The following is a 16,990-nucleotide window of genomic DNA, read 5'->3' as shown; positions in this document are numbered from 1 at the left end:
GTAATTTAGGTTTTTATTATTCATATTAATTTACAGTATTTTGTAATGTCCAGAACATGTAAATTCAACTGAAATACAAATATATATATTACTATCAATATTTTTTTGCACATTCATCTCTTCATATAGTTTTTCTTCAAATCCATATGAGTTTAATGGTCACATGGATGAACAGAATAAAGCAATTTGGTTGCTTCTTTCTAGGATTGCAACAAATGAAAATGCCTAACATTGTTGTCAAATTTTTATAGTTACTGAATTATTCTGATTGTTTGTTGAAATTTTCATTAAATCCTTGTAAAAAGATGACTGTTTTTGAAAGTTAATTTTTTTGATCTATTCACTAGCATTTTGTAAGTTAGGTTCATTCAATTGAATTAAAATATTATAAGTCTAAAAATTAATCAAAAAATGCTCCATTCATCATTTGATAAATTGATTTTTAATATTTTTAATATTATTTCAAACATTACTGTTCAAAATATTCTTGAGCTTCCATTTTTTGTAATTTTTCAGTTTTAATACTTCATTACCAGCTTTTTCTATTATTTTATATAATTCTTCTTTTTCTATTGCACTACTTTTACTATATTATTTATGTTACGTCTTCCTTTAAAATACTTTCATTAAACATTTCTAATAATATCTCTCGTTAGTTCTTTACAATTTTTCCAGAAGTCATATGTTATTCCGCTATTATAAAAATAAAATATTCTTATTTTTCAATGATTCTCTCATACCATTATACTGTAGCATTGGTATGACTTATAATTAATATGTAATTAAGGTTTTCTATATCTACTACTATTTTTTAAATTTTCTTTTGCGTCTTTGAATCACATGTCTTTAGCAGTAAATTTTGGTGATTCATGGTTGGAATCATTGTGAATATGAGTCCAATATGTTTAAACAGCATTATTACTAGCATTTATAATCAGCTGCTCTTTATCTTTTGGAACTTTAAATAGACAGTTTAAAGTTTCTTAATCTTATGCTTATTCTGTAATATCACTTTCAGATCACTTCTTGGTGATAAAGATAGTTGAGAAAAAATTAGACCTTATTACAAAAGTCTAATATGTATTATAGATGTTTGTGTACAGTTGGCCTTTCTAATAATGGTTGGCAGTTTTTTGCTGCTCATTTTAATATGAACAACTCTCATCATAATGTATAATATTGTAAATTACTATACATTACTTGTCTGGAAACTAATTCTAAATAATTTCTCAAATCGTATATGCAATTTTTAGAGTATTATTAATTGTATTTTCAATAACAACTATTTTTTTTACTATATTTAGTTTGTACTATTTCTATATTTTATAAAAAGGTCGATTTCTTATAAAATTTAAGATTTGTGTCATCAAACCATTCAAGTTTCAAGCAGGTTTTGTAACATAAATAGCTATTAGCTTTCTGTTTTGATAATTTTTCAATCTGTAAATTCACTATATAATAATTCTAGGTTGTCTAAACTTTGCATTATTGGCCAATGAGCTTTTACCTTTTATTGGTAGTTTTGAGTCTAATTAAAATAATAATCATTTGAAATAATTTCTAAATAAATCTATAAAATTTGCATAGATATTATCTTTGTTAAATCTATAGTAAACGCAGTGATATAACTTTTTCGTTTTTGCCTTTGTAGATTATCTTCATAGAAAAAAGGACAGTAATCATCATCAGAGTCAACTTCATCACCATCCCAAACTTTGTTGTCGCCGTCATAATCCTCTTCATTAACGTTATTCACTAATATTCATACGGAATGAGGAGAAATTTTTAAGAAATTTAAGAAATTATATATTATAATAAAATTTAATAAATTTTAAATGAATTTAATTATTATTATTATTTAGGTCTTCAATTGTTGTATATATGTATATCTAAAATCTATTCTTCTTCTTGTTAATTTGTAATATACTAATAATGGATCGTAGTATATATACTAAAGTAGAGAAGGAGAAATTATTTCTCCTTGATCAATTCCTACTAAGAATAGGCTTTAAATCCACATTTGCTCTCCATCCTTGTAGCTGCAATCTATTGTGTGGATTTATATAAGAATCATTTCTGGCAGTGAGTAGTTCTGGCTATCCATTGCTACAAATATAATCATACAGATTTATTAATCATATTTTTGAAAATTGCTTTCAAGTAATCTGGTTTGCCTATGCTAAATGCCTAAGTTAAATCTTGCTCATTTGAGACTCTTGTGATTTGAATGGAAAGATAGTCCTTAACTAGTATGTATATAAGTGAGAGCTGCAGTTTCAGGATTAACTGCTGCCTTCTCTTTGCGCAATTCTAAGACTTTAACTTTTGAACAGAAATTAAATCTATCAATCCATCTGGAAGACAATCTACAGCTGTCAAGTTATTTTCTTGATAGTTGAAGTTCTTGTAGCAGCAAGTTTTTCTTGAGAGGTGATCATATTTTGGATCATTTACTCTTGATACAAATTATCTATCTAGGTATGTTTGCTATCACTAGAAATCCGAAATGATATTCAAAATAATTTGTATGTCTTCTTAAAAGATTATTAACATTTGTTTTTCACAGCTTTACCATATGGATAGAGTGTAAGAAAAGCTTTAACCATGTAACCTGATGTATGGAATAATTCGTTTATGGGGATGCCTTCAATCTCAAGCCGTAGTAATGGAGGATTGTTGACCAAATGTGTATAAACAAACCATCATACATCCAATAAATTATTATGTTTTTTTAGCTTTGAGATCAAAATAGTTTTCTTTCATTTACTATATACTATATTATGGCAGAAAATCTAACTCTATAATTTAATAAAAAGATCTCATCTCCATCCAAGAGCATTTCAGAAACCTTGCGTATGATACGGTGTATCTTTGACTTTTGAAGAGCCTTCAATGCTTGGAAACGAGCTTTTGATTTCTTTTGTGAAGTGGCAGAATGACGAGCAACTGAGTTTCGTTGATAATCATTTTTAAATAATTTTAACAGTATAAAATATATATTTGAAATTAATGCCCCAGTAAATCAGTAGGTGTGGATGTCTTAGTTAATTTATTCTATTTAATTTGTAATTTGAAAATGTAGAGTATAACTTCATTTGTATAAAATTTTTCAAGTATAATACACTGAAAAGCAATAAATAATCATGTTCATGATGTCTTTTAAATTAATTATGCCTACATGCATGAAAACATTAGTTCTCTTTGTGAAATGAATAATTTTGGATTGCTAATTGTTAATTTTCATTTTAGATTTGTCTATTTATTATTTTATGCAACTGAAATTGCAGGAATAAAAAAAATATTTTAATGAGATATATCTAAAAATTAAGTAAAAAAGGGAATAAAAAAAAGTTGCAAAAATCAAAATTGGGCTCCTTTTTATTATTACCCTGCGCCTCAAATGTTTTTTCATAAGTTTGATGGCGAAGTATAACTTCATAATTGATTATGGCGAAGCATATTTTATGGCGAAGTTTGATGGCGAAGCATAATTGGGCGAAGCCGAAGTACAATCAACAAATATTTTGTGGCATTTACATACTTAAGTATAAATGAAAAATCTTTTGTTCCTAATATGTCCGATAATCTTTCGCATAAGCAAAATTTCAATCAAAAACATTACATCATAACAACTTACATCATCAATATTATTTTGAATTTGGTATTATTTATTTTGCAGTGCAACAGGTATTATGTTTAATTGTTTATTTTTAATTATTATAATATTATTTGATATAGTAATAATGGTTATCAAATAATAGTATTTTAAAATTGCTCAGAAAAAAGTGTTCTGATTTGCCGAGCAGTGCCACGTTTTAAATGAGTGCATTTAATTTTGCGCTACTGGAAGTAAATCGCCAATGTGATTTAATGAGCATTTTCGGTGAAATTCTTTATTATGGAGAGATGTTTCTCATAAGCATTCAACATAGGATCATAGGAAGATTCAAATAATGGCGTGACTTTATTGATTGAATATAATCTAAGTATCATCCGTTCGGTTCCGTTGTTCCGTTATTAAGTTTGATTCGTTTCTTTTTAAATGTATTAAATAAATTATCGGGTGTTATTTATGAAATATCATAAAAGAAAAATCTCTTCTCTTATTGATTATAGTTATCGAAATGTGTCTATTTAATACAAATTTATTCTATTCCCTTACACCAAAAAAAAATTTGTTTTCACGTTGAAACCGTGTTAACATTTCGAGTTTTAATTTCAGCTAGTTGCACCAAGCACTAATAACGAAATTCAAATAAGTAGTCTTTGTTTTTAAAACATGCTAACTTGAAACAAGAGCTTTGATAAAATTCAAAAAAAAAATCAGCGGTATATCTTTATTGTTTCCAATGAAATGCATGTGCATGTCTGTCCACTAACCTTTTTTCAGTTGGTTTATTTATTTAATATGTAGTTAAAATTAATCATTTCTCTTAATAAAAACTAATTTTTCTACCAAGATAGCACAGTACAATGCGATTAGTAAACATTCTAATTCACCGAAGTGTGTTACAGACACAAAAATTTTGGTTTTGCGCGTTTAAAATACTGTAAATAACATATTCTATACTATAATGAACCTGGACATTATAATCTATTTGGGTACAATATATCTACTATCAAGTTGTACTGGAAGGCGCAGTGAAATTTTGGCCTGATCTTTTTGGGCGGAATATCGTGATTGGATTTATGGTTTTTAGTAACGACTAACGAGTTCTTTCCAGTGCTAAGAATTGGGTAGCTGGATGACGAGATATAGTGTCTCAAATTTCTGACAGAAAATATGGAATAATGGCGCTTTACAGTGTCAGTCACGTGATACCGCTATGGAGCATGCGATATATTTCTATTACTGTATATCTGAGACTCATTTATTACGACCTGGCAAATTAAAACTTCGACCAATACTTTACCAACGTTAGATATACTAAACCGCAACTTTCCCAAGATAATACTAGACTGTACTAAATGACTACTATGTGATAATGAAACTGAAATCAGCAATCACTTTTGGCGATGTCCAGTACTCTACTCAACTACTAAAGACGCGTTCCTTCACCTCGCTTGGATTCTACAAGCGACCCTTCAGAGAGAAGCTGATAAACTTTCTATCTGCGTTCCAGATACTATCAAACATTCAAAAACATTTAAATGGGCCTTCGAACAACAGCCTATAACAATGGAAGCTATCCTACTAATGAGATTATATGTAACTCACGACCTATTTAGTATCTTCACAGCTCACTTCAATACGCACAAAAGTATTTCAAGCATTTTATTACCTTTATTAAACCAAATTGTGGAAAACTCGATCCGTCAGATGGAAGGACTGGAAAAAGACGAATAATATAAACAACATTTCAAAGACTACAGGCCTTAATCGTTCAAACTCATCGCGGACTTTTCGCCAAACGCAACGCTCCAGAACAGCATTCGTTTACTGCAACCCGTATTTCGACTACAGAAATGATAAAAATAGTACAGATCTTTTATTTATTCTTTTTTCCTCTTCTAACTTTCTACATAGTGGACTAGCATCTCCAATTATACTAGTAGTCGCTCTATAGATTATAGACACGTACCCTTTTATGTATAGTCATCTACCACTTGTATATTGTACTTCTAAAAGATTAGCTATCACTTCCCACCGATTTATTATTTTTTAATTTTCTTTTTCTTTTAGGAGTTTTTATAAGTTTTTTGGTGTGTTTATCGGTCGGGATCCAGGATAGGTGGGACTAATCAAGTGAGGGTCCGCTCCCTTGGTTTCGCACCATGGTTTGGACGAAGTTTTATAATGGTGTCCGCTTATGTTTATTCGTCAGAATTGTGTAGTGACTTTCATTGTAATTCTCCTGCTTTACATAAAATAAATAAATAAATATCTGAGACTCATTTATGGTTAAATCAACGAGTATACTGAATTTTTGAAATGAAAAATTCGTTCAGGAACTAGGATGATTTTTTTGTTATTAGCTGTCACCAGTGTCACTAGTTACGTATAAGTACTGGTGAAAGAACTGGTGATATATTTGTTATGTTCCTTGAGAATTCTAGCTTTGATCGTGGTTGGAACATTAAACATATTTGAATCTTTGCTGAGAAAAAATATTGGCGATACTTATAGTAATACCTTTGTGTGCTTTCTTCATTGTTTTGAGTTGATTGATTATATTTCTTTATATCTATCACTAAGAAAAAATAAAATTCTATGAAAAAAAATTGTAATTCTTCACTAGTGAAGTAACTAAAGTACAGTTGCTTAAGCAACCACTCATAAATAAATAAAAAATAAAAAAAGTAAAAAGTTTAAAAACTGATGGTGATACGATTACACCTAACTGAAAAGCATTCAATGATTCTAAAATTGTATTATTACCTAGATTTTTCAAACTTTTTGCTTTACAAATACTTAATCCTTCATTGGTCATCAAGATCCTTCATCTACCTCAAAATTGCTCTGAGTCATAGCAGATAGTAATGTTCCATTTTTTGATGCTTTCTAGCTAAATATCGCAAGTACCATACTTACCATACTTGAAAAAGATTATTTACTTACCAATAATGGTATCGGTCATATGATTTACCGATTGATCATTTGATAATCTTTTATTAAAAAAAAAAAATTCTTTTTTTTAGGCTGTACTAGGCTACTATCGTTAACTTGATTATACTCATTATGCTTAGTAAATCTAAATCTGTATGAGTATAAAACTAATATCTTTTAATAAAATGCCTGTTCGAAATAAAGTCACATTACATTGAATTATTAAATATTATGATATAACTATTGTAGTTGGTGAAGATACTAACGTAAAAATATTTCATGCTCACATGAATATTTTGTTACCGTTCTCCATATTTACGATGCATTTAACTTTAGAGTACATAAGTAATTAAGTAATATAGGTATATTTATGATGGTATTCTATCGTTGAATACCTTTCCCTACGCTATCTACTTTAGAAGTGACTTGTGATTTTTACTATAAATACTCTGTCTTGCTTTTGACTCTATAAAATATTTTAACTACAGTAGCATCCGTCTTTCTTCTAACTAACATTCTATTTCATATAATTTCTGCTATTGATGTTAATGTTAGAGGCTTAGAGCTGGTCGTGGCATTCTTATTTCTTATTTACAGGATCACAAAACCATTTCCGTCTGCGTCACAGAGAATTAATTTTTCTTCATTAACCACATCTCAAGTGAATTGGTGGAATCTTAGTAATGCTTGGGTTTCTTTCTTTTAGATGAAATGAAAAATATTGTTCCAGATTAGTCTGATTCTTTGAATGAAAGGGTGTGTTTCTTTTACTTTGCAAAGGTAGAATAACTTGTTGTCAAGGGTACAAATTTTTGAACAAGAGAATTACTGGGTATGATTGTCTGGTAACCACTCCAGGCCCTCTATTTGGGTGTTCTATCTTTGTTGTTGGTAAAGGACTATCTATTCTAGTGTAGGAATAAATTATATACCTCTCTTTATCCTAAGTGAAATTTTGTACGCAAACAAATATAGGAAAACTATTTTCTATTTTAGTTATTTAAATAGATTAACACTTTTTATTTTGGTTTTAGTCTATCGTCAGCTTTAACTTTGTACGATTTTATCCAAAATTTCTATGATGTATTACCATTACTCCAAGTATTTCTTACCCTATTAGTCCCCACTAAAGTTATATGAATATCAATCAACTTGTGTTTTAATAGCATTTGAATGAATTTATTTTCTTTTTTCTTATTATTATCTGGCTCGTTAAACTCCCATTACTATTATATAAAGCGCTTTTTATCCTTTTTTTGATTTCTTGTCTTTTAACGCATCATCACATGGCATGTATACGTTAATTATTAATGTTTTTTTTTGTTCGCTGTCTTTTTTGAATATAATTTCCATTTTCGTGCAATATCCCGGATAATCATTTGAGCGGAACCCAACTAAAATTAAATTATAAATATGTATGCATGTAACTTTATTAATTATGAAAAAACAGAAAAAAACATTACAAGCATATGGTTCTTCATAGCGATAATATCCGAATTGTTACTTATCACGCACATAACTATTATAATTACCAATAAAATTTTAAACGAAAAATGTTAATTGTGACAAAGAGAAAAAAATACTATGTAATTATAGAAAATCAGATTGTATAAGAAACTGAAATTTTTTTTAAATTATTTAAAATTTTGGTAATTTCGGTAAATAATAATAATTTACCCAATACGAAATTAAACTTGTTAGAACTCAGGTATAATCGGTGATCGGCGAGAAACATTTACAAAAATGTTTACTAAAAAAAAAAATTTTTTTTTTTTTACTATCAATCATCTTTCTCAATTTTTTTTACCAATGACTTTATTAAATTTAATTCGCAATTTAAATAGATCATCCAATTTTAATCCTTTATTAACAAATTTTAAAAAACAGTCATTTAATTCATTTAATGATTCTAAAAAATTATTGACAACTTTAAGTGCAAGTCACATTTCAATTAAAGAAGCAATTGATACTCTTAGCGAATCTTCACCTAAAGAATATGATGTTTGTTTAGTATTTGTATCAAGAACTTATGAATTAAAAGATATTGAAATTATTCCTCAATATCTTTATTCAAAATTTAAACCAAAATTTTTAGGAGGATGCGTTGTTGATAAAATTTATAATAATAATAATAATAATAATACCAAAAATAATAATGGACATGGTATTTCACTATTATTGGGAAATTGGAAAAATTTTAGTGGATTTTGTACAAATATTAAAGGACCAAAACATCAATTTAAATCAAATTCTGTTGGTAGATGGAAAAGTCTTGATGATATTAAAAATGATAATGAATCATTTGATTTATTTGATATTAATAAATTTAAATCTATTTCAAGTGTTCCTAATGAATTTGATTTACCTGAAGAATTAAAAATTTTAAAAAATAAGAATATAAAGTAATTTTATTTTATTTTTTTATTTTTTTAAATAAATATTTTTCATTAAAATGAATTTTAATTATTTAGCCCGGACTTGATTTTCTTGGTTTCTGATTCCGAGCCATATCAATTCTTGGAAAGTTTGGATCATCATTTTCCTACAAGTAAAAAGGTTTGTCCTTTTTTCTAATCTTATTAGTTTATATTACCTTACTAACAATTTTTTTTTGTCAAGTTAGATTGGAATAATTGGGTAATTAAATTTCTTTAAAAAATCATAATATACTTTTTACAAAACTAATAAATTATTTTTAATATAATAAATATTAGGACATCAACTCCTTTCTTAACAGGTCAACCTTTTAGTTTATTTCATAATAATAATATATTTTCTAGAGGTACAATAGGAGTAGCATTAACAGCTGAATCACCAAATGAATTCAAAAATCAATTTCAAATTGAACATCCTTCATTAAGTACCATCGGAGATCCATTAAAAATTACAAGGTATTTTTATTTTAGAATTAAGAATTTTTTAAATCATTTTTTTTTTACCTAAAATATATGTATATATATTTTTTTATTCAAGTTGTCGTGGAAATATAATCCTGAAACTTGATGGAACAAATCCAACTAAATTGCTTCTTGATAAATTACAATTCGTTGATGATAAAAATTTTTTGTCAAAAGAAACTGAATTATATATCGGATTATATAATTCCGATAATAAAGAGAATCAATTGGATGTAATTTATTCATTTTTATTATGTATCTATTGTTTATATTACGCAAAAAAAATAAGAATTTATATTATATATTTTTTTTTATAATTATAGGAATCTACTTTAATAGTTTATAAAATATCAAGTGGAGATCCTGTAAAAGGAAATTTGGCCGTTGATACTATGATGGATCTTAAGGAAGGTCAATTCGTCAAGGTAAACAATCTTATAATAAGATATATATATATATTGAACAAATATTAATAAATCTTTATTTATTTCAGTTATTTTATAAAAAAAACGAACCTGATACAATCTTACTACAAAATAAATTAAAAGATCAAAATGGTAAAATAATTTTTTAAAAAATCCTTAAAAATATTTAAAATACGATTTTATTATTAAATAAATTCATTTATTTATTAATAATAGATGAAACACAAATTATATTAACAATGACAGACCAAGACACTATGGATTCAACATCTTTATTAAGGTTAAATAATAATAAAAATATTTTCGGGGCTACAAGTGAAAATGGAATTATAATTGGTAAAGGTAAGAATGAAAATACATGGGTTTGTAATGTACCTTATTCAACTGCTAGTTTATTACTTTCTAAATGAAAAAAAATAATATGAGATATTTACAAATTGGTATAAGAATTTTTTTCTTTAAAAAAATCTGAAATAAATGAAATTATATTTTATGATTTTGTAAAATTGACAAATATATTTTTTTCGGGATCTATTTTTGCGAAAAAAAAAAGTTTTATTAAGAAAAATTTCAAATGAGTACTTCCGCTGAAAATAAAGTTGTGAAAGATAACTGGAATCGGTTATAGTCGCGAAAATTTTACTCATAACTAAGGTTGACGCCTCAACTGTCTATATAATAAAACTTAGAGTTGCGGTTTAGGGTGTCCAGGATGGGTTGTCGCGATGAAAATCGTGAAAAATCGCGAATTGACGGTAATTTCAGCCAAAACTAACTTTATCATAATTCTAATCATTGAAATTATGATCACATCTCTAAATTATCCAATCAAATTTTATTGCGATCGCGATTTTGGCGTGAAAAAATGACCAAAATCGTGAAAAAATCATCCTGGACACCCTATTGCGTTGCGATTAGTAAGGCCTAGTTGCGGCGCCATCTTTACAGTCATAACTGAACTCATTAACGCTTATCATATCTGCAAAACTTGTTAGGCGCGAACTTGATTGTCATAAAGGATAGTTTTTTAGAAAATTTCGAAATTTTCTATAGAATTTGAGATTTTTTTTTTTAAAAAAAGCTGGAATAGTAGAATGTCTTAATATAAATGAATGAATTTCAGCCGTAATCAAGATATACAGTCAGACTTAAAACTCGATATAACGATAAAATTTTACTTCCTCACTATATGAGAGAACATATAATATCAGTATGATTTAATATAACGATATTTTTCAATGATTTTTATATGGGTCGAGTTTGGCTGTATCTTTTACAAGCAATAAATATATTTAAATTGTACATAACTACATATGAACAAATTCCGCTTTTTCAATTATGACGTTTATTATATCTGATTAAACTTTTCAGATTTAAATTTAGTAACAAATCAGCAACCTAATATTTATATATTCCATCTTTGTATTGTTACCTCTTTTTCAGAAATTATGAAGAGAAAAGCTTCAGTATTTGCACGCGGTATTGATTGCTATGCAATAACGCTTTGGCATTTTTTATGAGTGATTTTATCTTCACATGGAATTTGATAATCTAAAACAAAAAAAAACTTTTAGAAGTAAATAACTAATGTCATACGATAGTTTGAAGACAATTATGTTCATAAAAGAGTACACAATTGAGTAACAATAATAAATTCTCTCTTTCACCACAGTAATGATTCGTTATACATATATATATCGATTCAATTGAACTAGGAACCTTATTAAAATGGAGGAACTTTCGGTTAGTCAAGCACATGTAGAATTTCAAAAACAACAACAGCAAGTTGGTAGAAATTCTTGCTGAAAAATCCTTTGAAGTGAACAACGATTTAACTGAACGAGAAAAAGAGCCATGACCATTCCTAATGGTCAAGAAAAATCGCAAAATAATAGATACTCTTCGGGAAATTGCATACATTATCATCCTGAACATAACTTGTAAGGATATTGTCAAATTATATAGCTAATACAGTTTCTAGGTATCTAATAATTGGTATTTAAAAATAAAAATAGAAATTGTTTTATATTTCAAAAATTGCATTAATACAGTAAGGACATACAACTTGGTTCCAAGTTCCAACAACTAAATTTGATGAATTCAAATTACTATTACCCAATCAAAAAAAAAAATGTAATTAATTATACAATAATAAAACAGATTAAACTTTAAATAAACTACGTTTTTAATTTTCCGTAAAATGTTCAATATAGTTTACTTTAAAACTGAATATTTTGGCGCTTTACCCTGTGTAAATCTGGTCAAAATTACTTTCATTTGATTATCAGCTACATAAATCTGGCTAGAATTATGTTTTCTTATTTTATAATATAGACAAGAACAGGGATTGGACTAGTATTACAAATACAGGACTAAACTAAACCTAAACAAGTTATATTCCGACCCCACCATATGGGAGTCGTCTCGCCTAACTTAAGGTGTAACCACGCGAAAGAAATTGCCGAATTATGTATAAGTCTGGTCAGAATTAAGAATTATAAACTAAATGTATCACGTGATATAAAAACGGAAGTATCCCCAAATTTACAAGTTTTTTTTATATACATTAATAAATATTTTATTTGTGATAAAACAATTATATTATACATATTTATACATAATCGTATATACTGTATGGATATATAAGAATTATTCTTTTCTCTCAACTTGAAAAATTTCATAATCTTTAATTTTAAATCTATCATCATTCATAATTCTTTTATCATAAATGTTATACTTATACTCTCTGATAAATAATAATAAATCTTAACTAAATCCCACATCAAAACTACTATGGCAAAGTCTGGATTTTTTATTCTACCAAGAATATTTATCATCAATATTTCCATCAGGTTTGAATGAAAATATAAAACTTTTAGTCGTGATTATTATTGCTGTCTCCTAATTCATTTGATTCATTTCCGTCAATCCAACGTGATATACGTTTGATTTTCTGATTATTGATTATCTTAGAAACGGTTCTTATACGAGGTTGAACAACTACAGGAGGCTTTGCTAGAGTATTCTTTCCTAGTAAAATAAGGAAAAAATTAAAAGTTAATTATTAAAGAAATTAAGACGTAAAAAAAAGAGAAAAGAAATAATACGTTGTAATCCAGGTGGCTGTTTTCCCATACTATGACGTCGCTTGAGCCAATTTGGATTTTTTTCTTTCATTTCACGAGGTGGAAGTGCATCAGGAGGTGGTGAAGTCTTTTTCGTAAGATAATATTCTTCTAACTGTTCCACTAATTTTTCTGGTAATACATCTTTGTAAGGGCGAACACAAATATAATAATCCTCTGAAGTTATTGCAAAAAATCTAATATATGGAACAAAATCTCCTATTCGTTCTTTAAATTTAATTGTATCAGATGAATCCCACTTTTGAAGATCTCTATCAATAGGAGGTTCTTGTTCATGTACCCATGTAACTAAATAATACCATATTTCAAATTCTGGAAGTGATATATCATCACGTTTAATTAAATTTAATAAAATTGTCTTTTTTAAAGTATGAAATAAATCTGATATAAATATTAATTCTGGATCTTTTTCAATAATTCCTTCACAATAAGTTTGTAATTTTTTACGACTTTCATGGTTTAAAGTAGTTTGATATACTCCAATTAAATTGTTTTCGATCCAATAAGATTTGTTTTCAATAAAAAATTTTTGAAGATAATCGACCATATCAATAAGTTTTAAATTATCGGCGGCGATGAATAAATCAAACATGACATCATCATCTTCTTGTAATGAAAACTTCCCAGTATAAATATATCTAATAAGAAAAATAAATAAATAAATCTTAATTTTTAATTTCGAAATCATTGAAACAAACAAATGATCATTATAATTAACTCACTTTAGGCATGATGCGAATACGTTTGAATTAATATCAGAAACTTCTAAAGTCAATTTTTTACTAAACTTCACCATTTTTTTAGCGAGTTCATTATTTATAAGATTATGAAAATATTCAGATCTAAGTTTTAATATTACTGAATGAGCTTTAAAATTTTTTTGGTCAACTTTAATTATAACGTTATAATCATTATTATTATCCTTCTCAAGATTCTTGTAAAGGTTCTTTAAATCCCTTAATAAAGAAGGTTTTAAATCTATAATATCCACAATATCCACAATATCATCAGACATTTTTTTATAAATAAAAAAAACTAATAATAGATAATAGAAAGTTTGAAACAAACGATATTTTTTTTTTAGAAAAAAATTGGCTAGAAAAAAAATTTCAGAAAAAAAAAATTGACCAGGAAAAAGAAAGCATTAACATTCATTTTTTCACTATATTTATACTATTATTCGTGTTACGGCATATTTTTATTATTATTCCGGATTCATGAAAGATAATGAAATGTCTGATTTTGTATTAAAAGCTCATGCAATATAATCAAGAATAGAAAGAATAGAAATATATATAACATATTGTATAGTATGTGACGTAACTGACACATGTTCTAAGAGATGCCCATCATTTTTACCGTGTGATTTTTTTATATGCTTCGTTATGTGCCGTCTCAAAGCTAAATTTTGAGTTTTTGCTTCTGTCATTTAAAATGTTATTTGGGTTTCTTGAAAGTAATTTAATAAAGATAAGCGTTCCAGCCAATTTAGTTTTAAAACTTATAAATTCATCACGCACGAAAACTTTATCACGCACTTGTTTTAATTTTTAGATTAGAAAACAAATTTCGCCTCAGAACCTACCATTAATGCTGTTTTTTACCTCTTTTGTATTTATATTAACAAAATTCATAAATAGTGACTTCATTCGCGTTTTCAAATCATCGACCACTAATCCAAATCAGGTCTAATCTTCAGGAGTACACCTTCCACATAAACTTAGCATGTTTTTCCATGGATTTAACGGATTTGTAGAACATAAAATACAAAAAATATACGATTTTTTTTTATTTATATAATAACTTTGGCAATCGCCCTTAAATTTACAAATTATTAATATTAAATACGCGAATTCTAGAATTTAGAAATATAACTAAACGAATGTTAAACTTAGGCCGTCCTAATATTTCTTCTAATTTGAAAAACTTCAAATTCTTTAATTGTAAATGTACCACAATTCATAATTCTTCTTTGATAATGAACATGTTTATACTCTCCACTAAATAATGATAAATCTGAACCAAATGTCACATCAAAATTACTATCACCGTCAAAAATTGCAGCATTCGGATTGTGATTGTTTATTCTACTAAAATTAATATCATCAATTCCTTCCCTACTTTCAGATTTGAATGAAAATATAAAACTTTCAGTTGATCCAATCCATTCATTTGAACTAGTCCAAGAATGTGGATTATATCCACCAATAATATCATTTGTATTATCAATTCTTGCTAAAATTAGAGTTGGACCTTTATTATCACATAAATTATGAAATTTTATTTTTGTCATACTATCCCAGGTTCCCTTCGCTAATAAAAAGAAATCACTATTAATATCTCCTGATTCAACTCTATCAATCCAATGTGATATACGTTTCATTTGCCGGATATTAATTATACTAGAAATGGGTTTTATACGAATACTAGGTCGATTAACAACTATAGGAACCTTTGCTAGAATACGACTTGGACTTCCTAGTAAAATAAGGAAAATTTTAAAAATTATGACGGAAATTAATACGTGAAAAAAAAAAAAAGAAAAAGAAATAAATAATACGTTGTAATCTCGGTTCAGTAGGAGTAGTAGGTTCGGTAGGTGACCGCGTAGAATAAGTTGAAATGTTTCTTCTCAGTCTACGAGGTGTACGAGGTGGAAGCGCATTAGGAGGTGGAGTAGCCTCTTTCACAAGATAAAATTTTTCTAACTGTTCCACCAATTTCTGTGGTAATATATCTTTATAAGGACGAACACAACTATAATAATTATCTGAAGATATTGTAAAAAATCTAATATGTGGAATAAAATCTCTTATTCGTTCTTCAAAATCGATTATATTAGATGGACTCCAATTTTGAGTGTCTCTATTAATAGGAGGTTCTTGTTCATGTACCCAATTGGTTAAATGACGCCATATTTTAATTTCAGTAAGAAATTCATCATTACGTTTAATTAAATCCAATAAAATTGAACGTTTTAAAGTAGGAAATGAATCTGAAAGAAATATAAATTTAGGATCTCGGTCAATAATTTGTTTACAATGAACTTGTAATTCATTGAAACTTATACTATTTAAAGAAACTTGATAAACTCGAATTAAATTAATTTCGATCCATTTAGTTTTATTTTGAATAAAATAATTTTGAAGATAATCGACCATATCAATAAGTTTTAATGTTTCGGCCGCGATGAATAAATCAAATAAAAAATCATTATCTTCTTGTAATGAAAATTCCCCAGTATAAATATATCTAATAAAAATAAAATAAAATTAATTTTAAAATTTCGAAATTTTTTGATTATTAAATAAAATGATAAAAATTGACTCACTTTAAACATGATGCGAATACTTCTGAATTTATATCAGAAATTTCTAAAGTAATTCTTCTATTAAACATATTCGCCATTCTTCTAATCTCATTATTTATTAGATTACGAAAATATCCAGATCTAAGTTTTAATATTACTGAATGAGCTCTAAAACTTTTTTGTTCAACTTTAATTGTAACATTATAATCATTGTTATTATCTTTCTCAAGATTCTTGTAAAGTTTCTTTAAATCCTCTAATAAAGAAGGTTTTAAATCCACAATATCCATGGACATTTTTTTTTAATAAATAAATAAATAAATAAATAATAATAATAATAATAATAATAGATTGTTTCGTTAGAATGAATTATATTTTTTTTTTAAAATAAAAAAAAACCGACTAAAATATATATGACATCCGTTATTATTTATATTGTTTGATGATCGTGTTACACATGTTTCATTCCGGAGTTCGGAATTTATGAAAGAAAAAGCCTGATTTTGTAAAACTACTATTACTAAATTGACTCGTTCATTTGAAATTAATCTGTAAATCATGTTTTCACAACATAATCAAGAATAGAAATTTAAGAATTTAAAAATAAACGATGAGATAATCGAATAATAATAAGATTATACTTGATAATAAATAATAAATATAAA

At 26.9% G+C, this 16,990-nt stretch overlaps 3 protein-coding genes across 3 annotated transcripts; 1 reads left to right on the top strand and 2 right to left on the bottom strand.

The window, feature by feature from the left end:
* Positions 1-8,356: 8,356 nt before the first annotated feature.
* Positions 8,357-10,380, top strand: OCT59_003179 (uncharacterized protein; the record flags this gene model as incomplete). Its single annotated transcript, XM_025316867.2, has 8 exons — positions 8,357-8,949; positions 9,019-9,103; positions 9,171-9,184; positions 9,262-9,438; positions 9,521-9,677; positions 9,768-9,869; positions 9,938-10,001; positions 10,086-10,380. 8 exons carry the CDS (start codon positions 8,357-8,359, stop codon positions 10,277-10,279), a joined length of 1,386 nt encoding a protein of 461 aa, XP_025179463.1. The 3' UTR covers positions 10,280-10,380.
* Positions 10,381-12,428: 2,048 nt separating this feature from the next.
* On the bottom strand, positions 12,429-14,030 carry OCT59_003178 (uncharacterized protein; the record flags this gene model as incomplete). Its single annotated transcript, XM_025325786.2, has 3 exons — positions 12,429-12,899; positions 12,977-13,653; positions 13,738-14,030. 3 exons carry the CDS (start codon positions 14,028-14,030, stop codon positions 12,745-12,747), a joined length of 1,125 nt encoding a protein of 374 aa, XP_025179464.1. The 3' UTR covers positions 12,429-12,744.
* Positions 14,031-14,906: 876 nt separating this feature from the next.
* OCT59_003177 (uncharacterized protein) lies at positions 14,907-16,621 on the bottom strand (the record flags this gene model as incomplete). Its single annotated transcript, XM_066145447.1, has 3 exons — positions 14,907-15,493; positions 15,576-16,267; positions 16,347-16,621. 3 exons carry the CDS (start codon positions 16,619-16,621, stop codon positions 14,907-14,909), a joined length of 1,554 nt encoding a protein of 517 aa, XP_065996170.1.
* Positions 16,622-16,990: the final 369 nt, after the last annotated feature.

Source organism: Rhizophagus irregularis, chromosome 11, assembly GCF_026210795.1.
Source record: "Rhizophagus irregularis chromosome 11, complete sequence".
In the NCBI taxonomy this organism is placed as follows: Eukaryota; Fungi; Glomeromycota; class Glomeromycetes; order Glomerales; family Glomeraceae; genus Rhizophagus; species Rhizophagus irregularis.
Note: the sequence above shows the minus strand (reverse complement) of the source record. Positions and strands in the feature narration are given on the sequence as shown.